Source organism: Pseudopipra pipra, chromosome 11 (genome assembly GCF_036250125.1).
Source record: "Pseudopipra pipra isolate bDixPip1 chromosome 11, bDixPip1.hap1, whole genome shotgun sequence".
NCBI classification, from domain to species: Eukaryota; Metazoa; Chordata; class Aves; order Passeriformes; family Pipridae; genus Pseudopipra; species Pseudopipra pipra.
This window is the reverse complement of record NC_087559.1, coordinates 515,192-537,642: the sequence shown is the minus strand read 5'-3', so window position 1 is coordinate 537,642 and position 22,451 is coordinate 515,192. Positions and strand designations below refer to the sequence as shown.

The following is a 22,451-nucleotide window of genomic DNA, read 5'->3' as shown; positions in this document are numbered from 1 at the left end:
TTTGCAGGTCCATTGCCATGGTGACAGGTCTGCTGAGGTGGCCAGGAGCCAATCCTGCCATAGTGTAATCTTGGCTCGCAGCTTCCTCACCTTTCAGACAGACAATGCACACGGAAGCCCCGTGAGTCTCCTGTGTACAGAGGGAGGGATTGATGGGGCACTGGGGAGGAACACAGCAGTCCCCCAGGTGGGGACATTTGTGCTGTTCCTGCACCAAAGAACCTTCAGTGATTTACTCAGGTGGCAGCAGAGAGGGGATGTGGAGGGGACATGGCTGTCCGTGTCCGGGGCTGGGAGTGCTCTCCCCCGAGCATGGTGGGATTCAGTGGGCAGGGACGAATGGTCATCCTGCTCATGAACATGATCATGGAGATAGTGGGGGGGAGTCACTTTGCTGATTAACCAACCAGCTCTTCATTTTCCTCCTCTCCTTTGTGGGATTGTTTTTTCCCCTCCTTATCAGACCCCTGCTTCTCAGTGAAGCAAAGGGAGATAGCACATCCCACCAGCACACTGGGAACAGGTCTGTGTGGGCCGCACACTGCAAGCTGGCTCCCCATGCACCCCACAGCAAATGCTATCAGCAAGCTGCCATCCCAGCACCCCAACACCCACCCAGCAGTGGGTAGGTGCCTTTCCCCTGCCTGTTCAGGGCAATCATCCCACACACTCCCAGTCTCTCATCCCTCTCCAAACTATCTGCTCAGGTCTGCCCTGAGCCTCTCCAGCCCCACACAAAACTCTGGCAAAGGGCACTTGAATTCCCAGCTCCCACCTGGGGCGGAGACCAGAGCAATTAGCAGCTGCCAACCAGCTGCCATCCAGGCTGCTCAGGAGATAAATTGCAGGGAGGTGGGCTGGGCCTAAGGAGCAGGGTTGGTGGTGCTGTGGGTGGAGTTGGAGCTGCCTGTGCCCAAGGCTGTGGGCTCGTGTGTTCTGCTATGGAGCCTCAAATGGGTAAGGGGTCTGCAAATGCTGCAGGGTCCTGCAGAGCTGGGTCTCTGGTGAGTCTCAGCTTGGGCTCTAGGGCTCACTTTGGGTTCTGGTGGGGCTGGGACTCTGGGGCTTGGTTTGAGCTCTTGTGGCCACAGTCCCTGTGAGTCTGTAGGGATGAGTAGAGTTATGGCTGCTCAGCTTCTGGGGGCTTTGCAGCCCTTGGAGGTGTGAGTGTCTTGGGGCTGGACCCCAGTCTCAAATGGTGCCTCTTCCAGCCCAACTCCCAGGTCCACTGGTCCTGGGCAGTGTGGCCCGGCGCCCTTCAACCCTGCAGATGGTCAAAGAGGCGCTGCAGGCCCAAGATGAGAAGAAGGGCGCCTCTGTCTTCACCATCAAGCGATTCATCCTGGCCAGGTACCCCATGGAGGATCCTATCCGGCTCAAGTACCTGCTGAAGCGGGCGCTGAGCAAGGGGCTGAGCTGTGGGGAGCTGGTGCGGCCCCACAACTCCTCTGCTGTGGGGGCCACCGGCACCTTCATGGTGAGCAGGGGGCTGCCAGGGCGGCTGGGGGCTGAGGTGCTGCCTGGGCCCACTGACACCCTCCTCTCACCCCCAGTTAGCACCCAAGGAGCCACAGCACAAGCAGCATCTGGGCCAGGCAAATCCTGACAGAGGACAGGCCCCGAAGCCAGGACAGGAAGGGACCACCAAGGACCCCTGTGCCCCTGTGGCTGGTGCACAACAACGAGGTAAAGGGCTTCAGGGGCATGAGCCACCCCATGCTGCCTGGCCTCACCAGGACTCATCCACCACCCCGTCTGCAGGTACCACGAAGCAGCAGCTGACAGCCATGAAGCAGAAGCCAAAAGCAAAGCCCATGGATGTGAGTAGGTGATGGCAGTGGGGCTGGGTGGCTCATGGCATGGCAGCACCCTGAGGTGCTCTCTTCCCTCTCCTCCAGGCCCAGCCACGAGCTGCAGTGAAGCCTGGGAGCAATGGAGCAAAGCCCCCGCGAGCTGCCAACCACCCCCAGGCCCCTGGCACAGGGTGTTCAAGGCCCCCACGAGCTGCTGACCACCCCCAGGCACTTGGCAAAGGGTGCTCAAGGCCCTGTGGGGCTGAGGCTGCAGGAAGGAGCAAAAGCGACAGCTCTGTGGGTGCTGGGACAAAGGGGCCCCAAAAGGTCCCTGGAGGAAAGAGCAAGGGGAAGGTGCTCAAGGGGGCACAGCAGGGTCCCCCCAAGGCACAGAGGGGTCAAGGCCAGGCGAGGAAGCCCCAGGTGACCCCAGGAGCCAGGCAGGGGGAAGCCAGGCTGCAGAAGGCAGCATCCCCTGGAGAGGATAGAATGGCTCTGTTGGGGGACCCAGACAGTCTCACTTAGCCCTGCTTCAGCTGGCCCCAGGCCTTTAGGGTCTGGGCTGCTTTTAGTCCCCAGGACAGGTTTTAACTCTGTGTTTACCTTCTGCTAATAAAGCTTCTTTACTCAACTCATAGAATGGCCTGACTGCTACCCTGGTTGTGGGCCCCTGCCCCTGGGCTCCCATTTCCCAGCCCTGGCCTCATGCTGCATGGCATGGTAGTGAGTTGATACTGCAGGCAGCTGCCTCTCTGCCTGCCCTCATGGAGAGGTGCCCTGTCTGTCCCTGTGTCCCCAGCTGTGGTGCCAGGGGTATGCTGGGCTTTGGGGGCTGTGTGTGTGTGCAGGCTGGCAGTGATGGCCTGGGCAGGGGCCCTGGGACCCATGGGACACAGCATGGTGGCACCCCCGGGAATGGAGAAGCTCAGGCTTGGCCAGTACTGCTGGTGTGGACTGTGAGGTGTCGAGCCCTCTGCCCTCTTGGCTGCCCTTGTGTTGATGCCTGGCTGAGGTGGGATTATGAGAGTGCCAGGGTGGGAGGTCTGGGTGCATGCCATGGTCCCGAGCACTGGGGGGAGCTGCGTGTGCTCTAACTATAGTAAGAGAAAGATAGAGGTGTTTTAGGGCTCAAAAATGAGTTTAGAGTGCTTGCTGTAGCCCCCAGCATAGTTTGTGCTCTTGTTATGTGTCTGTGGCACAGTTCCCACATCCAAACCTGTCTTGTGAGCTCCTGTGGGTCAGTGTATGACACTTTCATTTAATAGCTTCAAATGCCTGAATTTCTCTTGCTCTGCCCAGAGCAGAGCCCTTCTGAAGGTCAGGCTGATCGTGTAAAGGGTTACAGTCCTCCTGGGTGGGAGAAAATAAGTGGAAGTAAAACTCTTCCTAAAGAGGATTTCACTAATCTGCAGCTGGCCTTGCCAATGCCCTCCAAGGCTCCTGGCCTTGCTCTGGGGCTTAAGCAAGAGCTGAGCAAACTAACTTCTCTTTAAACTTCAGCCTTGACTATGTTGATCCATCTTTAAGGGAGCTGGAACTCGTGTCCCTCCAGGGACAGGGTGGGGAATATGACAGCAGTAACTGAGCTGAGTTCACTGGATCCTCTGACAGTGGTGGCCTCACAGAGCCTCGCTCGCCCATGTGGCAATGTCCCAACAGGGCAGGGAAGGGGCTGTGTCCTCCCTCCTCACCATCTGCAGTGTGAAATGTGCAACTCTCTTGCTTTGAGAGAGGCCAAGTCATTTAATGGCTGGATTTAGCTTTACTAAGAATCAACTTCCTAGCAGGAGAAAAAAAATCCCCCCAGTGTCTGGAAAGTGCAGCTTTTACTGGAGGAGATGGAAGAGCATGGATTTAGCAATGCCATGGTTATTAAGGCCCCTGGGCCAAGCTGGTGTCAGGGTGCTGAAGCTGCAGCCTGGTCTGACAGTGCAGGGAGGTGCTGGCTCCCCAGGGCTGGGGGGAGGCACTGTCCTGTGGACTGGGCAGCTGGCAGAGGTGAGGGTGCCCGGCCCCAGCTGCTGCTGTGGGGCTGCTGGTCTTCACGTGTGCAGCACAGTGTCAGTCAGTTCGGGTGCCAGTCGTCCGCTCCCGCGCCTCTTCCAGCGGGAGCCGTGGCACCGGCTGTGGGAGTGCTGTGTGGCCACAGCGAGCTCTGCAGCTCAGAGGGGTACAAACCTGTCTCCTGCAGAAACAAGGGGGTTCTCACTGAGCTGCTGACCCTGCACATGGTGTGCCTCGTACATGCAAGGCTCGTCTGTGCAGGTGTCTTTCATGTGTGTACTCTGCACACACAGGGGCAGGAACTGCACTCCACAGGTTCAGCACCTTGTTTTATTACAAAGATAGGCTTTGCCAGGAGTTTGCCACTTCCACTACACAGCAGGTAAGGGCACTACATCCACAACACGTGCCGAAGTTGGAAAACATGTTACAAAGGGCTCAGGGGTTCAAGGCAATACAACACTACAAACCCTCGAGCTTTTGCTCTGTTAAAGTTATTCCTTTACATGGCTGTAGCAAATACTTCTTTTTTTTATTTTTTTTTTTTGCTTTGATAAAAATTAAATAATAAAGCAATAACCTCAATACACAGCCCAGTCACAGCACCTGGAGGCAAACCCTACTTGCTCTTGACTCACTTGTTTCCTTTCCCTGTAACAAACAACATGGGGCTACAGCTCCATGGCCCTTTCCCTGCCTCCAACCAAACTCAACATTCTCTGCTACCTTGTTCTTTCTTGCCCTTGCCTTCCCTGTGCTGGGCCTACCTAAATCTCTGTCAGCTATTCACAGTCTCTAACAGAAAAAAAAATTCAAGATTTTGTGAAATCACTTTCAAAATAAAACGTAGCCCAGCTACATTCTTAAGAGTTTATATTCTGAAGCCACATCCTCAGCAAAGACATTGAGACCTCTGCAGTGTAAGTACTTTTTCTGTAGTTCTCTTTAAAAAACCCCCTCTGTTCTTCCCCTTTCCCTTCCCTCCCTTCCCCCCTTTTAACATACTGGATAAAGTCTATCATTTGTTTTAAAATAGATATCTATGTACACATACACAACTCCAATGTTGTGGTTTCTGACAAATGTGGCATTACTGGAAACAATGGAATGGAGGCCACCTGTCCATGGCAGAGAGTCACCCAGGAGTACTTCTGGTGAACAGTTATCTAATACCAGGCTGCATCATTGTCAGCTGAATGACTAACAAAGGCTCCCCTTACACCCTCCTGCAGTGAGGTAGTAACTTTTTTCTTTGTTTCTTTCCTATTTGGCAGTTTGAACCATGGCATCTGCAGAGGGTCAGCCCTGTGGGCAGGAGCCTTTTCCCATGCAGGAATGCTGGCTTCGAGCACACCCGTTGGCTGTACCCAGCCTCTTCAGAGGGGCCTGTGTGACACTGGAGACCAGAGCAGTCACAGCTCCCCGGGCTGCAGGAAAGAGAAGGGGCCACCAAGCTGGGATGGGGTGTTGCCCCAGTGCAAATGCCACAGGGGGGCACTGGTCTTGGATGAGATCCACTGGTCTGCCAGTGGGACCTTCTCACTGACCCTGGCCTAAGCCTGAACACTCTCTACCTTAGTCTGCAGCTCGGGATGCCAGAGCTGCTCTGCTGGCCTGTGTCAGTGCTGGGCTGCCAGGGGATGGGTCCAGTCCCGCTGCCTTTAAGGTCTGAAAACAGGCTGGTAACACAGCCAAGCCCCCCTCTCTTGGCTGCTCTCAGGTATTAGCCATGGGGGCTGGGCCTGAAGCAAGCAGAACAAGCTGCTTTAGGAGACACCTCTGCAGGACTGACCTTGTGTTTGGTGATGGCCACGGCGAGAGGCAGAGAAAGGGACGATGCTACCTGGTGTTTGCCCTGTGTGTGGCTCGAGGCCACTGTCAGAGGGCTGTCAGCAGGAGCTGGCCCTGTTGGCATGAAAGGCATTACTGGGGTCAAGGTGCCACAGACACTGGGGGCAGTGCCACAGACACGTGTTGAGCCAGTGCAGCGAGGCTGGGAGCAAGGGCCACGGTCCTTCCCTCACCCTCTGTCTGCATCTGGCCTAGACAGGACCATGCCTGTGACGAGCTGGTCGGGCAGTGGGATGTTTGCCTACCCACTGCACCTCCAGCTTGCTGTGCATGAGAGACAAGAACCCAGGGAAGGGGAAACAGCCCTTCCCACACTGTCTTACATGGATTGCACTCCCTCTGGCACCCAAACAGCTGTCTCTGTTAGGGATAAAGTGCTTTCACCATGCCTTAGCTGCTTGGGAAGCAATTGCTTTGTCTCAGCCCCAAGTTCCTCATGTTGCTCAAGTCTCAGATGGAGGGGCAGTTATGTTTACACATACAGTACAAAAATTAAAAGGCACAAAAATACACAGAATGCAGCAGATAGTGAACAGCTGATAAGAGTCCCTGGTGTTCGAAAAACAAGGATGTTGGAGGGATGGAGTGGAAGGAAGGGAACTCAGGTGTTGCTCTGATGCTGTCTCTGCTCGTTACTCCCTGAGGTGACCCTTCTGCTTTGTGTCTGTTGTTCCAGCCTCTGCAGCCCCATCCCTTGTCCTGAGGAGCCACACACCAGGATGCAGGGAGTGCTGACTGCTCGGGTGCTGACCAGAGGGAAGTGGGGAACTGAGCTTGCCCCAGGTGTCACACCTCCATTTCTGGCTGGCAACAGCAAATAAATTATGGGTGCCACAGTGGATACCAGAGGAGTTTGAGCTGCTCTGAAAGGTGTCTTGTGGCCTCTTGTGATGTGAGGGAGCCCTTCGGCCATGGCCAGGACCACCCCCACCACAAGGCTGGTTTGAGGATGACCACGGTGTGCCTGCGGCTGAAGGCAGGTTCCCTGTGGCACTGTGCTGCAGGAAAGGTCACTTCCAGGGCTGCAGCTGGCCTAGGCTTCACTGCAGCACTCGTAGATGTTGTCCTCCATGAGCGCAATCACTTGCTCGAATTTGTGCTGGAGCTGGGTGCGCTTCGTTGTGGGGTTGGCATCCAGGGCAGCCACGATCTGTGGGTGGCATGGGCAGGTGGGTGGATAAGGCAGTGTAGGGGTGCCCACCCGCCAGCCCAGTTCCCGCCGTCAGCCCTGTGGAGCCCAAATCCCAGCCATAGCTGGAAAGCCCACCCTGCCCTCCAGCCCCTGCACAGCTGCTGTCCTTGGGCACAGCCGGGTCCTTGGCCAGGGCTGGGAGAGGAGGAGAATGTGGCAGAAATGCTCTGCAATAATGGAGCTGAGGGTGCAGCACCAGCCTGTGGGGTGCAGGGGGGCAGGAGCCAGCCAGGGTCACTGCCTTGGTGGGGGTGGTGGGTGCATGTTATTTTGGGGGTGGGTGGACTGTATCTGCATGTTCTGCCCTCTTGAAAGCACCTACACATCAGGCAGCTCCACTTCAGTGCGGCCCAGTCGAACACCGTTAAGACCAGCTGGTAATAGCTGGCCTTCTCTTCCAAGAAGTTGCCAGCCAAGGGACACAGAGCAAGTGCATCTGCATGTGCATCTACTACATATGTGCTGGGACTATGCAAACCCTGATAATCCCTGTTCTGTGGGACCGCATGCAAGTGTCCGATTATGGAGTTACCACAGCAGGCATGCTGAGACCCGAGTGCCCTGAAACCCACTCACCTGGGAGCGGTATCTCTTGGCATATTTGTATATCTCAGCCATGGCAACATTGGTGTTGAACTCATTCCGGTATTTCTTTATATATAAAGACAGAAAAAAAGAGAGGATAATATTAACAGGATGCATCATCTGAGATTCAGCCCAGCCAGCCGGCAACAACTACATTAAAAGCAGGTTTTGCCTGGGTAATTTTATTTCTGTTGTGTTGGTGCAGCCAGATTCTTGCCTTTTTCCTTTAAGGAAGGTGCATTTGCTTACAACAGGACAGGTCTCCATCTTTTCAAAGCCAGCCTTAAATACCCACTCTGGGTAGCACTGCTTACCCCTCCGTGCCCAAAGCCATTTCACAGGAGAGCAGCACATCAGCTGGGCTGCAGAATGTCGATGGAAAAATCCTGCTCAGTGCCTGAAGCTAGAACACCTTGGGGAGAAGGTCTGATTTTGAGGAATGCACGGTGCATCACTGGCAGAACTCTGATCCAGAGTGTGGTTGCCAGCTCCCGTGGCTGGTACCAGGGCTGGCTGCCAGCGGCTGCCTGGGACTTGGGGCCGGCCCTGGCAGTTGTGCCCAGGGGCCAGCTGGCTGGATGGCTGCAGGATTGCAAAGATCCTTGTTCAAACTTCCTGGCTTTTTGGCACTGAATTTCACGCTCAGCTCCCAGCGGTGCCAGAGCTAGTTAGGCTCAAGCGAACTCGTGGGTGTTTACTGCAGCTCTGGCAGTAATTGAAGATGCTTGGAATTAGGTCAGATGAAGTTTATGTGTAGAAGTTTGAGGCAAAATATTCTTTCTTGCGTGCTCCTTCTAGCATCCAAGCAGTAGCTGACTGCAGCCTATCTGCATTCCCTGCTGCTCCCAGATGCCAGTAGGACACCAAGCCTGCAGACCCAACCCCATCCCCTCCATCCACTTACCCGCGACTCCTCTGCGAGGTGGGCGTTCATCTCCTGCTCACTCAGTGGCGACATGTCATGGATTTGCTTGTAGTATCGCTGCACTATCTTCCTGTACTCGGGGATCTCCTTGGCGTACAGCAGTTTGTTGGTCGGGGAGTCCTAGAGTGAGGGTGAGAGACCAAAATCAGGCCCCGTCTTGTTCCTGGCTGAAAACTTTATCCTGGTTGCTTGACCAAAGTGCTGACCGTCCATCAGACAGGGACCTCAGCTACAGCTAGGTACGGGGAGCAGTTTTGCCTTTGGTCCTGGCTGTCACCAGACAGGACTGCAGGGGAATGGCACCAAGGCACCAAACAGCTCATGGCCTCAAATACATCAAGGATCTGCAGATGGGCACCATGTGCCTGCGGAGCCGCAGCACCATCCTGCTGCCCTTCATCCTAGCATGAGCTGGACATCTGTCAGCTCAATGCCAGAGAAGGTGGTTGGTGGGGATGTGTTTTAAGTTGCAGTAAGAGCAGGCTAAAACCATGCCCAGGGTCAGGCAGGGTGGCTTGCTGTCAGGTGATGCTCTGCAGGTGAGGTAGCAGCCCTGCTCTAGATCAAACACTTGTGCTCCATGGCACTGTGTGTGGAAACTGGCAACAAGGGAAGGGCTTCTGCATGCAGTTGCTGGGGTGTCTTGAGCAGCCAGCCTGATTTAAACTGAAGAACAAATTTATCTTACAAGCTGAACTTTGTCAGTTGAAATGGTGCTCTTGGATTTTTCATGTAGCTTTGATTTATTTTGCATTGGCTAACCCAGCCTGCCTGGCCTAAATTGAGTGTACGTAAAGTAATTAACAGAAAATACTGAATGCTCTTGATTAATGTCAGCTTGGACACAGCAGCCTTAACCTCCCAGCCACACAACTGGGTTGTACCAGTGGAGGCACAACCCTGCTGCTCTCCTTGCAAACACAGTATGAATGATTTTAACCTCGAGGCAATCCTGCCCTGCTGATATCATTACCCTGGGAATGAACTTGGCTGACTGGCCTAGTGTTGGATCCCCAAGGGGAAGCGCCCCAGGCTCTGGGACATTGAGGGGTGTGAGATCACCGTGTCCTGCCACCCTGACACTGGTGTGTGGGACTGCTCTCCAGTGCTCTGACAGGGGGAGAGGGGACCTGCTGAGGAGATGGTGTGGGGGGCTCTGGCTGCAGGCAGCATCCTCAGCTCTGTCAGGCAGGAATAGGGGAGCCCGGGGTGAATGCAATCTGCTGCTGCAATCTGTAGCATGGCTAATGCTGTGGGGGAAATGGGAAACGGGCACCAGGCTGTGGCACCAGATCTCACAGCAGTTTATTTTCAAACCCAATGACAAGGCATTACGGGAATATGGCCAACTCACAGAACTTGCTCACAGCATTATTTTTTTTTCTCTTGGAAGCACAAAGGAAACCCGTGCTGCCTCTTTTTTAAGTTATTTTTTAATTTGTGTCTGATTTGTCTGTAATATGAAGATATGGGCACCGGTTTATTAACCGCTTGTGCACCGTAGATGTACAGACTGAGTCTGCTCTCACTTTTGTAGTACTGAGAGCAATGTGCTGAAACCAAGGGAAGAATCCAGCCTGGAAAACGCTGTGATACATTGCGTGTACATGCAAGTTGATTTTTAGGCTGAGGATTTATTCTTCCCACATTACTCAACAATTCCTTCACTTATGCTATTGTATTCCTGAAAAATGTTTCCATCTGCTGTCTGACTCCAGCTGACCCCTCTTCCCCTCATCCGCTGCTTGACAAGGACAAATTGTAGGTGTTTCATAACACATGCAAAAAAAAGACCAAAACCCAAACAAACAAAAAATCAAGCGCTCATTAGATCTTCCTCCAGCATTAACCTCTCCCAGCAAAGGTTTCCTGCAGCTCTGGGGCTGGGGGCACAGCACCCACCCCCACCCCCTCGCCGCAGGGTCCCCCCCATCACACTGCCGCCGACAGCGATTTACAGCGTTTCTTAATGGAACTTACGTCAGGAAGTTTCAAATGTCAACACCGCGCTCAGCCAAGGCCGCGGGGAACAGAGAACAGAGAACATGCCGTGGGTCGTCCTGCCGCTGGCTGGCCCCGCAGGACCATGTGCAGGGCCTGAGGGTGGGACAGGGGACCTGGTCTGTGCAGCCTCGCGTTTCTCAGCTCCCCCGGTGGCGTGTCGAGCCCGCCGGGCTCCGACACCATGCCGGGGATGGCCAGTGTGGGATGGAGGCACTGCACTGGAGGAGAGCAGCAACTGCGGCAGTGCCTGCGAGTGCCTCCCATGTGCTGATGGATGGTGTCACCGGGATGGCCCCGGGCAGCCCCACACCGCCAGGTGAGCCAGGCCTGCTCTGTGCTGCCTGGGCAGGCACAGCCCATGTTCCTGGAGGACTGGGTCAACTCCTGGGCTTCTCGCAGCTCTCCCAGGTGAGAGGCTGTGCAGAAACCACCAGCAGCAACGACTGAAGCTTCACCTGGAGCTACATCATTTTCCATCCTGTCACTAGGAGCTTACGTTGTCCCTCAGCTGCTTTATGGGATCGTTATGCTGATGGTGACCCCTAAACCAGCCTTGACAGGGAATTGGGCTCCCCTGTGGGGTCTGCCCATGCCCCGTGCTGGTGCCCCGGGCAGAGCTGACCCCCACCTGTGCTCACCTTCCCAATTTATGCCCCTGCCTGAGACAACAGCAGAAATGTTTGCCTGCTCCAGCAGCAGCTCAGCCGGGTCAGGAAGCATTTTAGACACAGTGCCGAGTCAGCTCTCCCACAGCTGCAGGAGAGCTCATGGAGCCGATGGGTGAACCTCAGTGCACAGCCCAGCAGCTGGTCTTCCCTGACCCTCAGAGCCCCATGGCCTGGGGCCCTGCCCAGTGTCAATCCTGCCTGTGAATGTGTGTCCCTTCTCCCTGGCCACTGTTTGTGACAAAGGAGGTGCAGATTTCCAGCTCAAGCCTGAACGAAGGGGTAGGGAAGGAGGGGAGAACGCATCCCTGGAGACAGCCAAAACTCAGCTGCATGAGCCCGAGCAATGGCTCCAGGCAGTCCTGCTGTGGGGAGGCCAGGCTGGTGACCTCTGCCAGTCCCTGCCCACCGGACTGGTCCGTTCTGTGGCTGCCCAAGCAGGAGCTTGGTGTCCTCGCCAGACAGTACCTTGCCCAGCTGCAGGTCGGAGAGGGAGCAGGCGTCGATGAAGGCCTGGGCGATCACAGACAGACAGGCATCGATGTGGTCTGTTTTGTCAATGTCAAAGACAAACTGGGGGTTTTTCAGGATGTTGACCCAAAACCTCAGTGGTAGGCTGCAAAGAGAAGGATCCAGGAACACACACCAGGTGAATTTTTGTGTTTCAGAGGGATAGGGGAGGAAATGCAGGAAAGATGATGATAAAAAGTGAGTAGTAGAGAGAAAAAACTGAGGAGAGAGATTCTACTATTTAATAACCCCAGTACAGATTCGATCCCTGCCTCGACAGAGGGGAGGAATGCGCCTTCACCCCAGAGACATTTCTACAGGCTGGAGGATGCAGCACAGACAGGCAACTGCACGTAGAGCCTCCTCTGGGCACACATTTGGCCCTGCAGCTCCCGAGGCAGCCGTGGGCCTGGAGACGCACCGGCTGCATGGAGCTGTTGAGTCAGGCTTCCCCCTTGCTGGTGTCACTGGCTTTTCCCTCTTCCCTGACAGTAACCATCATCTGATTCTGATGGTGAGCCTGGCCCTGTGAAATGCATTTCATGTGTCTTTTTTTCTGCTCTCTCATAATTTTCTTCTCCAATTACTTCACTTCACTGCTCATCTGGCCACAACACAGCTTCAGTCTATTGCTCGCCCTTCCTACTGTCCCTCTGTGGCAGCTGAGGAGCAAAATCTTTGCTCTACAGGCCTAACGAAGGTAGCAAAGGGCAGGCAGATCTGTAGCCCAATGGTTGTGCCTGCATGCCTGCTTTCCCAGCCAAATTTGGTTTCAATTTTCACACACTGGGCTGGAAACAGTTACTGCCCCCACAGCCTGAGAAGCTCTAAGCCTTTCCTTGATGCTCCCTCCCAGCTCCCTGCTCTTCCTGCTTAAAATCTCTGCTTTCTTTCCTGCTTTATTTCCCCTTCACTTTGGGTCCCCCACCCAAATCCCACTGCTCATCACATCCCTCAGCACCACTCTGGCTGGTCCCAGTGCTGCAGTGCCCACCAGCACGACACTATCACAGCATCAGCTCCCAGAGTCCCGTGGTAAGTCAGAGAGAAGTCAGGAAAATTGCCCTGGAGGGCTGAAAAGCCAGAAAGCAAATGAAAAGGAGCCAAATATGCTGGTTTTAAAACATCCATGACTCAGTCTCAGATCTCCAGTGCTTGGAGCTAACACCACTGCTGTCTCCTGTCATCCTGTTTCTCCTTTCATTATTTTTGTTAGTGTGCCAGTTCCTTCTGCCCTTTATCTGTCCATGCCTCCTCTTCCAGCTCACTGTTCCCATGAGCCCCATTTTTGTTTAAAGCTCTCCAAGCCTGTCTTTGGCCTCATCTTTTGCTGCCACCTCTGCCACCCTCCCTGTTTTTCAAATCCCTCTTCTACTTTTAGCAACCTAATGATTGATCTGGGACACCAGGGCTTTGCAGCTGCTGCTCCTGAGAGATGGAAGGAAGAAAAGAAAGACTTCTTCTTCCAAACCTGTTGGTCTTCCAGATGTGCAGAGTGTCAGGGTCTGTGATCCCTCTCTTCTCTGCTTGCTCCTCTAGGAAGTCAAAGAAATACTTCACGGCCACAGGCGGTTTATCGTCTCGGATACTGAGAATGGCTTTGAACAAGTCGTCCAGGAACTTCTGGAGTGTGCCCTGCAGGACAAGGACAAACTGGAGCCCGGGGAGAGCATTCGAGCCCAGGAGAATAGCAGAGGGGCTGTGACTGCTGTGCACAAGGGGAAACACTTTGCTGCCAGTTGAATAAACCAGAAGAGAAAGTGGATGCCAAAGCAGGGAGGGAAAGGTTTGTTTGTGCATAGTGATATAATTAACTTGCATTTGGGTTTAATTTCTTCTGGCATTGAGATTTTCTTTTTTACTGCTGGGATCTCACATCTGTGGTTGTTCTGCACAGCACACACAAAGAAGACTAGAGGCTGCTGGCCATCCTTGTGATCTCTGCTCCAGTGAGGCACCATGCTGGGATTAAAGATGGTCCGGATCTGACCTATCACACAGACATTCCCCCTGCTCCCACAGCTGAGCATCTCCACCTCCTGTGCCAGCAGGATCTCTTGCTGGAGGGATGGGTTCAGGTCTGAGCTGTGCACCACGAGCCCCAAGGCAGACAACCTCCCTTTCCTCTGCACAGACCCCAGTCCAGCCCAGGGAGATCGTGTGGGGCGTCATTCAGAAGTGAGGGCAAGCTGGGAAGCTGGAGGGACCTGAGGAGCCAGAGGTGCCTGGGAGCCTCACTAAACATGCTCCAGCCATCCAGGACAGGAGTCCCAGTGCCCCCTGAGGGACAGACCCCGCAGCGCTCCTCCCCGGAAGCAGACTGCTCCCTAGGGACAACAAACAATCCCACCTGCCACGAACGGGGGCCACCTGGCTCCTACCTTGGTGGAGAGCAGCCGTGTCAGGTAGATCTCTGGAAGGACTTTCTTCCTATGGCTCTGCCTGTGGGACTTCTTATGTTCCACTGATTCATCAGTTGGGAGAACCTGGCCCCAGGTAAAACACACGGTCAGAACACTCCTCTCTGCAAGTGTCACACTGAACTTTCCTTTCAGCATAGAATTTCAACTAAACATAAAATTCAATTAAAAAGGAATTACTGTTTTAGAAACACACCTTTATATGGCTTTTAAAAAAGTGATTTAAAATACTCAGTTTTTCTGACATTTGTTTCTCCTGTGCTCTTTATTGCCTCTCTCATGCTAGACAAAGGAAATGAACCTGTCCATCTCCCTTTGCATGCTGGCCTGCTCACCCCCCCCCCCCCCAGCTCTCCCAACCCCGTGTGGCTGCACCTTGGGCTCCCAGCAGCAATGCACATGGTGTCTGCAGAAACCAGTTTTCCTAGGATTTTGAAAAAGCACAATATGTAGGAATATTGGCTTTTTCAAAACAAAAATGAATATTCCACTAGTCAGGTAAGTGAATTACTGCTCTATAATGACAAACCAAGCCACTGACGTCCATCCTGGCACTGTTTCACATGTGAACAGTTGGTTTCCCATCCCTTTTCCCTCCTTGCTCGGCACGTGTGCGTGTGTGTATGTGCTTCTACTTCAGCATGGAAACACAAGCAGAGAAAAGAAATCCCCAAACCAGGCTATAAAATATTGTTGTTGTCCATAACACCTTTTCTTGTAGCAGCTTTTAGCAGCGTTTAGCACTCTGTGCTTCCAGAACGGCACACCAGCAGGAACCATGGACGTGCCCAGCCCGGGAAGCAGGCTGAGTGCCAGGAGCTCCCGGCAGGTGACTTGACTGAGGTGTCACAGGATGCTGCTGGCAGCACTGTGCCACGCCATGCTCCAGACGTGCTCCTGAGCTCCCTGTGGCTGCCCACAGCTCAATCAGGAACAACAATTTCTCTGCCATCCCGGTAATTTTTTACTGTGTCCCTCAGTACTAAAGTTTGTCTGTAGATCACCTTTCTGCACCTCATTGTGCCCTGCTGAGGAGAACTAACAAGCCTTGATCCAGCTTGTTCATCGTATCTGACACTCCAGCCCACAGATATGATTTAAGTTAATGTCAGCAAGGCTGAGAGTTTCTCCTCTTTCAACACATGCTCTGAACAACAGGACCCACTGACTCCAGTGCAGGAGAGAGGAGGGATCGCTGCACTCTCTGTCAGCATCCTTGCTGTCATGGCAGCAGGACAGATCTGGGGGAGCAGAGCCCCCCACGTGCCAGTGCCACTGCAGAGCGGGTGTCCTGGAGCAACAACTCTGCTTTTCAGAAGCAGTTCCTGGAGGGCAGGAGGGGAGGGCAGCCCAGGCCCACACACAGACAGCATCCCTGCAGCCAGGAGCAGGATACTTACCAAGTGGAAGTACTTCTCCGTGTCCAAATCCTTCACTGTGAAGAAGAAAGACACGGGGGCTCAGTCGAGGGACCCAAACTGAAACCCACCTCCCCTGGTGCCCTCAAGAGGCATCTGAACTCCAAGACTGAGCTGGTGTTCTCACCACAAGTGATCTCAGTGTTTCTCCTTGGTTTTGGGTTGTTCATTGCATTCTGGGGCACATGACAAGTACCTTAGGAGGTACTTTAAGGGGGACCTGCGGTCTCCCAAGGTGTGTTTTAGAGGGACCCAAGAGCAGGATGAGCATGCAGCACTCCTGCACTGTGGTGCCCTGCTGTGCCCTGCCATGCCCTGTGCTCCCATGACTGTCTCCCAGTCTCATCATCAGGGCAGCTCAGCCCTGAGCAGCCCCTCGCCCCAGCGGAAAAAGGACTCCCACTGCTGGGCTCTGTGCAGGCAGCCTGAAAATGGGGTTTGAAATTCCTTGTTCAATGTGGATTTTTGTCTCCCTTGGGGTTTTTTTGACTCTGCACAGCCTGAAACCTAGAAATGTGCTGGTAAGAGACTGAACATGTGTAAATGGGAGGGAGAGGGCTTTTCCAGCCAAGTGGTTTCAGATTCTTCCTTTTTCTCACTCTGTCAGCACAGACTGGATGCAAACCCCCAGTCAGAGTGTGAGATGGAAGGTGCAAACACCTTGAAGGCTGGGAGAGCACTCTGCACCCCAGCAAGCAGGAACAGAAGGAGACTGGATAGCACATGTTTAGGGCCACCGCATCCCAGTGCCCAGGCATGGGGCCTGGCAGTGGCTCCCAGCATCCTGGCCAGAGACAACCTCTGACAATACAAGTGTTCCTGCCCAGTCACCAGAAGTAGGGGAAGAGGAGCGAAAAGTTACCTCTGCTCAGTGTGGTGTCCTTCTTGTCAGACAAACTCATGGCCAGGGATGCCCCTTCAGGGATCTGTGGAGGAAGGGAAGAGCAGGCATTGATGATGGGGGCCTTAACGGTGCCTCTGCAGCCCCGGGGAGAACCCAGGAGCTGGGGGATGCTGGCTCGGTCATGGTTCTGCCACGAACGTCCCCTGCACCCACCCTGCCCTGCCCCTGAGCCCAAGTGGGAACTGGCAGTGACGCCTCTGCCCTACATGGAAAGGAATTTTCAATGTAAATACAAGATAGCGAGGTTCTCAAACCCAATTGGGCATATACGTGTTTCCAAGATGCATTTTTGGATGAGAACCCCAGGTAAGTTGAAGAGGAGGGAGGTTGTGCTGTGCAGGTGCTGGTTTGCCTTCCCCCAAACAGCAGAAGGAACGTGTGGGGCCGGTGCGTCCCCTCTGCCACAGGGCACCATGGCAGCGTTACCCCGATAACCATATTAACGAGCTCTCAGCTCCGCTTTTGTTTTCTGTGCACAGCTACAGACCAGTGAGGATTATGCTCCCAGGCATACCAGGGAGTATGGAAATCATGTAAATATTTCTGGTTTCATTTAATTTTAACACAAAAACGGTCAAGGAAACAATCTGATTCCCCACATATCCCCGCATTTTTGGCCTCAGCTCCTGGATGGCATCCCCAGCCTCTGCTCTCAGGGCAGGCATTGAGTCGTAGCTGTGATTTCAGCAGGAGTGCGGATCAAGAGCAGAGTGATACTAATCAGCCAGGCTGGTGGCCCTTGGGAATAGGAGGTTTTTCCCCTCCTCTTTCTGTTGTCAGTAATAACTTGTTTTGCATGAAGAGTGTTTAATTAGTTTCTGTGTGTTGCAATATTAACGAGATGCTCGCCAGGGCAGATGTCTATTCCCTGGAAGCTCTCACGGAGCTATGGCAACCTCCCTGCTTGTTCCTGATGATCCTGTTTTTGGAGGGGAACTGCAGCTCTCTCCGGAGGCCAGGCAGGCTCCAAGGAGGTGAAGCTCCCCTGCGGCACCGGCAGCTTTACCTTGTAATGTGCTAATGTGTTGAGTTTCTTCCTGCCATCCTCCACCACCGAGGTGTCATCGAGGTCCCGCAGGATGTAGCTGTCGGTGCTGGTGGCAAACCACTCTGAACACAGAGAGGGGAGAAGTGAGACCCCAGCCCGAAGGAGGCAGGTGCCAGGGGGCCTGAGGCTCCAGGGACCGAAAGGCTGCCCTGATGTCTGCCCCCTGTCAGCACTGCTTCACCCACTGCTCTGACAGGCACCAACAGCTGCTGTGCAACATCAGGTGCTTCATCTGGTTTCACGGACTGGCTGGTCCTTACCAAGGTCAACGTCTTCCACCCTTGGCCACTGGGAGTAGGGGACGTTCTTGCAGAAGGCCTCCAGAATCTTCTCCTTCACTTGGCTGAGTGTGTCCGTGTCCATGGCCCTGACACTCAGGGAGTCCATCCCACAGCCTTGGAAGGAGACGTTGAGGTTCTGCAGGCAGAGGCTGTTATTAGGGGTGACCTGCCAGGTCCCGCTGGCTCCCAAGGAAGCTCGGAGGCTGCAGCGCCTACACAGCTCTGGCTGGTGTGCCCTGGGCCACGTGCTGATGGAAATCAGGCTGAACTAATGTGGCCATTGAGGCTTTACAGCATGAGAGGCGCTGATTTACAGCCCTGGGGGCTGGGGGCCCCGTTTGTTGATGGAGCCGGGAGGACACAGGGAGCGACACCACAGCCCCCCCTCATGCAGTCTTGCTAATGGGGCCTGGCCCTGACGCAGAGACCACTGCAGGGCGGGAGGAAGGGTCAAACCCCATCACCAGCCATCTCCTCAGCCGCTTGGCTTCAGCTGGTGACTAATGTGGCTGCCAAGGCTCATTGCTCAGCCTCTGCCTGACGCAATGGGCCGAGCTCCACTGCTGAAATGACCTCTAAGCAGGATGGGTCTACTGCGCTGCTGGAGCCAACTGCCAGCACCACCAGTAACCAGCTCAAGAACTACTGAACAGAGGGACAGGCAGCTGTGAGGGGCTACAGGCTGCCAGAGAAGCCTGCACAGAGCTCAGGGAGGCACAGCTACCACCTCGGTTGCAGCCAAAAGCTGCAGGCAGTGAGAGCAACTCTTGCTATCAGAAACCCTCTCCTCTTTTTGTCCAGGTTTCTCCTCATCATACAAGCTGTGCAGACCCAAATACTGAGCACAGCTCCAGTGCGTGGGTACTCACCCTTGGCTTTGCCTCAATGTTCTCCCTCAGCAGCCACTCCTCGTTGAGGGTGTACCTGGCTTTTCCCGTAATGGCATCGATGGAACCTTTGTTAATCTGCTGTTTGATGGCACAGATCAGCAGGAAGAAGGGCTCTCCAACTGTCTCCTGGAGAAAGGAAAGACCAAGTCAGCAAACAGGACGCAGTGGTGGTGTCTCCATCAGTGGCGTGGCAGGGACAGGCTCTGCACGGACACTGAAAGTGCCTCTGCATACTGAGGAGCAGGAACAGCCCACCCCAGGTGCTGTGAACGCCCAGTGGGTGCCATCACCCCCAGCTCCCACCAGCATTTCTCTGAGGCTGCTCAGAAGTTTTCAGACTTATGGCACCGTGACAACGCAGATGGGGAAGAGGACAAAACAGCCGACAACAGCCACAGGCCATTTTTGGGGATGCTGTAATTGTCAGCATCAACATACTCCATCCAAGTTCTCCAGCAAGCACTGGAGCTGTGGAATGTCACTGACAGGCTGGGCCAGCCTGTGCTGTTTGGTGGGCAGAGCTCAGGTGCTGCTCAGAAGGCAGGGGCAAATGCGTGGCTGTGCTGAGCGGGGATGTGCACACACCATGCTTGGCAAAATACAAATGTGCATTAATTTACATGTGAAATTACACATGAACTTCATGGAGAATCTGACACACTGTGCTACAGAGATGCTTCCTGAACTCTGACAAGGGTGCAGACTGTACAACATGCTGGACTCAGCAGGACAAGGAGGGCCTGATATGCACAAAACTCCAGGTCTGCAGCATCTGGCTTTCTCATAAATCTGTCAGAGGAACCCCTCTTTGCACTGCCTGCTTTGCCACTGAACTCCACAGGAGTGAGCCCATGGCCTCGGTCTGTGGCTCTGGGAATCAGTGTTCATACTTCTCATACCACAGCAGAGCCCTCATCACAGCAAAACAGAGAGGATCCGGGTCAACAAGCTGTTCCCATGCGACAGCAAGCAAACACATCATTTAACTCCTTACATTCATCAAACTTAAGCTCATGGGAGAGAGTTGAACTGTGTCACTGCTGCAGCAAAAACCAAAAACATGACAGGGAGCACCTATTTGTTATATGGTTCAGCTACACAGCTTAATGCCAGATTTCCGATCCACCTCTGCCTGATGCACTGATGTGCAAGGAAAACATAAGATTTTTTTTTAAGGAACTTTTCAGTACTGCAGTACATCCCATTCTCCCTAATGTTCATGTTCAATTTTCTTCCAATGAGGCAAGTGCAAATTCTGCACATTTATGTAATGGGAGCATCCCCCCCCGGCACACGGAGCCCTGCCATCTGAGAGCCTGCTCAAGACAACAGATACCCAACGGTTTTGATATTTCTCAGCTAGGAGCTGCTAAATCCTGTTCAATCTGCTTCTTAATTAAAACTTGGTGATTCTTTTATTCTAATTGCCCTGTAATTGCTAAAGCAATTAGTTCGGTGTCAATTTGGATGTGCTGCATTTGGCGCGGCTGATGATATGGTGATGCAGGGGGCTCTGGGTGGGCATACGCTGTCTTGTGTCAGCCAGGCAGTCACTTCCTTTCCAAGGGAAACTTCAGGAACACAGGGAAGCTCCCCAGGTCTGCTGCAAGGGTTTAATGATTCCTGCAATGCTCCTCTGAGCAGGCAGCACAAAATGGGCTCAGCAGCAGGGCTGCAGGTGCTGGAATGGAGGAAGGCACGGCTTCAGAGCACAGAGGAAGGTGAGTCACAGAGGTGGAGAAGCTGAAGATTGCAAAGAGTGGAGAACATGTCAAAAGACACAGAGAGATTGTTTTGGAGAGAGAGGCAGAAGCATAAAAGAACAAGCAAGGGGACAACACCGACACGGAGAGCTCCTCATGCTGCAGTACCACTGTCCCCATACGGTGACCCGCAGGGTCAACAGCCCCCAACACAGGCTGTACTACCAACAGGAACTCCATTTGTACCCCACGTGAGCAGGGACAAACCCGAGGCCAAACTCGGGGCCAGGCTCTGGAGCCTGCCTGTCTCTGCCATGGGCAGCTCTGGCCTCAGGGAGACCCGAGGTGGCAGCCAGCAACTCCACAGTGCCTCCACAACCATTAAAAAAGGGCGAGTCCTACTGATACAGGAGCTCTTTATGGCTTGAGACGAGCACAGGCTGCACGGGTGGGGGCTGACTGCAGCACCGTCCTGCACATGTAAAGCTGCCCTGGCAGTGGCAGGGTGGGTGCTCTGGCACGGAGGGCATTGGGGGTCATCACAGACCCGCTGCTGTGCCCACGGGCAGGATCAGCCCCAGGTCCCCCACAGGGGACACAGTGACAGCGCTCTGCTGGAGAGATGCTATTTCTGTTTGGCTTTCTGGCTTTCAGGCTCAGGAACTGTGGGATGTTACGGAAATCTGCAAAAGTGCTAATCAGACAGCAAATTTCAAAGCAGGGAAAGAAGGGCTGGCAGGCAGGGACTAGAGATAAATTGGCAAACTTGGAAACCTCCTGCATTGTTCAGAAAACTCATCTGGAAAGGAATCAAAACTGTCTTTGGATTTGGCTAGTTGGGAGAAAGGAAGTTTAACCAGAAGAGATCAGTGCTGATTCAGGACAAAAAAACACTTAAAAAAACACAGTCTGGGGCCTTTTTTCCTCCTATTGTGAATGTATTTTAATGAGACTTCATTTTCATTTTTGACTGAACTGTTATGGGCTCTTAAAGCTACCCAGGGCACCGAAATAACTCTGCAGTAATGGAAAGCACAGTTCAGGCTGGCAGGACTTGAACTGTTCCACGCACGAGGAGCGTGGGAGGGCTTCATTTTTATATGCTTGGGAAAATAAAAAGGTTTAGAGCACAGACTGGATTCACATGTTGCTGCCCTATTAACACAACTCCGACAAGTCATTATATATGTCCTCCCAGGAACACGCTACAGCCATTTCCAAAATGTTTTGGTGAGGCTGGGGTGGGAAAAGCACAGAAAACAGCTGCTTATCCCAAGTGCCTGTTAATTTTGGGACAAATAACTTTGCGCTCTGCGAAGAACCAAACCTCAGCTCCATCCCACACGCAAAACTTGGGGAATCTTGGACCCAGATGTAAAAACTGAATTCCAGGATCTTACTTTTCCTTTAACACCCAGTCCCCTGATCCTGTTAGGAACTAAGCACAGCAGTGAGATACCACGGTATCTCATGGGAAAGGCTTTCTTTTTCAGTTATTTTAACCAAAACTGTAGCACAAAATAAAAACACCGACCATTTTATCTGCGATTCTCACTCAGTTCTGCAGAAACAGAGTTCTGCATTGATTGTGCAAATGCTGCAAGTTCCCTCTGAGCCCTGTCCCTCACAGAAAGCCCCTGCTGGCTCATCCCATTCCCTCACGCACCGAGCCAGCTCCCATCAGTGGTGACTTCACTGCCTTCAGGTGCCCTCCACATGGGCAGACCATGAGTGCCTGTGGCTGGCAGCTCCTTCCCAGCTGAAGACAGCTCCTTCAAATCATTTTCCCCCGAAACACAAATGGACGGGCTGTTAGGCAGAGCATTAATGCGAAACAAATGTTTCAAGCATGTAGCGTTGACTTACAAGGGAAAATACAAGCACTTGGAATTTTTCCACCGCACGACGGCAGGGACTTTTGCAGCAGCTGTTTCAAATAGACACTGTGATTAATGGGGATAATTCAGGAATGAAAACCAGACCCATCGTCACACGTCTGACAGAGCAGTGCTACAGGCAGGCGGGCAGCCTTCTTTTTAACCAAGAAATGCCTCTCTGAAGGCAGCCGAGTTTGATCCTGAGGAACGGGAGGCACATGGGAGGCGCTTGGCTATCACTGGTATTTAAATCACAGCCCCGAGCTGACACCAGCCGTGTGGAAGGAGGTGCCGTCTGTCCCACTGCAGGGGCTCTGTCCTCATTCATGTGGGGGGGAAAGTGTCAGCTCTGCTGATCCGGATCGAGCCCCTGTCCCCTTG

General features: G+C 53.6%; 2 protein-coding genes across 3 annotated transcripts in view; one reads left to right on the top strand and one right to left on the bottom strand.

Annotated features, from left to right (window-relative positions):
- Positions 1-871: 871 nt before the first annotated feature.
- Positions 872-4,735, top strand: LOC135420096 (histone H1.8). 2 transcript variants are annotated; one of them, XM_064667102.1, is made up of 5 exons: positions 872-957; positions 1,212-1,477; positions 1,554-1,686; positions 1,762-1,820; positions 1,899-4,735. In XM_064667102.1, the coding sequence occupies exons 1-5, from the start codon at positions 942-944 to the stop codon at positions 2,316-2,318; spliced, it is 894 nt and encodes a 297-aa protein (XP_064523172.1). In that variant the 5' UTR covers positions 872-941; the 3' UTR covers positions 2,319-4,735. The 2 variants fall into 2 exon arrangements, with proteins under 2 accessions (XP_064523172.1, XP_064523171.1); XM_064667101.1 differs by having other exon boundaries at positions 874-957; positions 1,554-1,820.
- PLXND1 (plexin D1) overlaps positions 4,114-22,451 on the bottom strand; it is a 71,119-nt gene continuing 52,781 nt past the window's right edge. The window contains exons 26-36 of the mRNA XM_064667076.1: positions 18,470-18,616; positions 17,580-17,736; positions 17,278-17,381; positions 16,230-16,293; positions 15,350-15,384; positions 13,911-14,015; positions 13,001-13,164; positions 11,488-11,635; positions 8,330-8,470; positions 7,417-7,491; positions 4,114-6,798 (exon numbers count right to left, since the gene is read on the bottom strand). Of these exons, the coding sequence (XP_064523146.1) occupies positions 6,682-6,798; positions 7,417-7,491; positions 8,330-8,470; positions 11,488-11,635; positions 13,001-13,164; positions 13,911-14,015; positions 15,350-15,384; positions 16,230-16,293; positions 17,278-17,381; positions 17,580-17,736; positions 18,470-18,616 (1,257 nt within the window). The 3' untranslated portion in view covers positions 4,114-6,681. The remainder of the gene's footprint in view (positions 6,799-7,416; positions 7,492-8,329; positions 8,471-11,487; positions 11,636-13,000; positions 13,165-13,910; positions 14,016-15,349; positions 15,385-16,229; positions 16,294-17,277; positions 17,382-17,579; positions 17,737-18,469; positions 18,617-22,451) is intronic.

Bases quoted from the DNA above. Each gene is read 5' to 3' on its own strand.
- LOC135420096 (XM_064667101.1), top strand. The intron at 1,478-1,553 runs GTGAGCAGGGGG...TCTCACCCCCAG, and splicing joins GGGCCACCGGCACCTTCATG to TTAGCACCCAAGGAGCCACA. The intron at 1,821-1,898 runs GTGAGTAGGTGA...CCTCTCCTCCAG, and splicing joins CAAAAGCAAAGCCCATGGAT to GCCCAGCCACGAGCTGCAGT.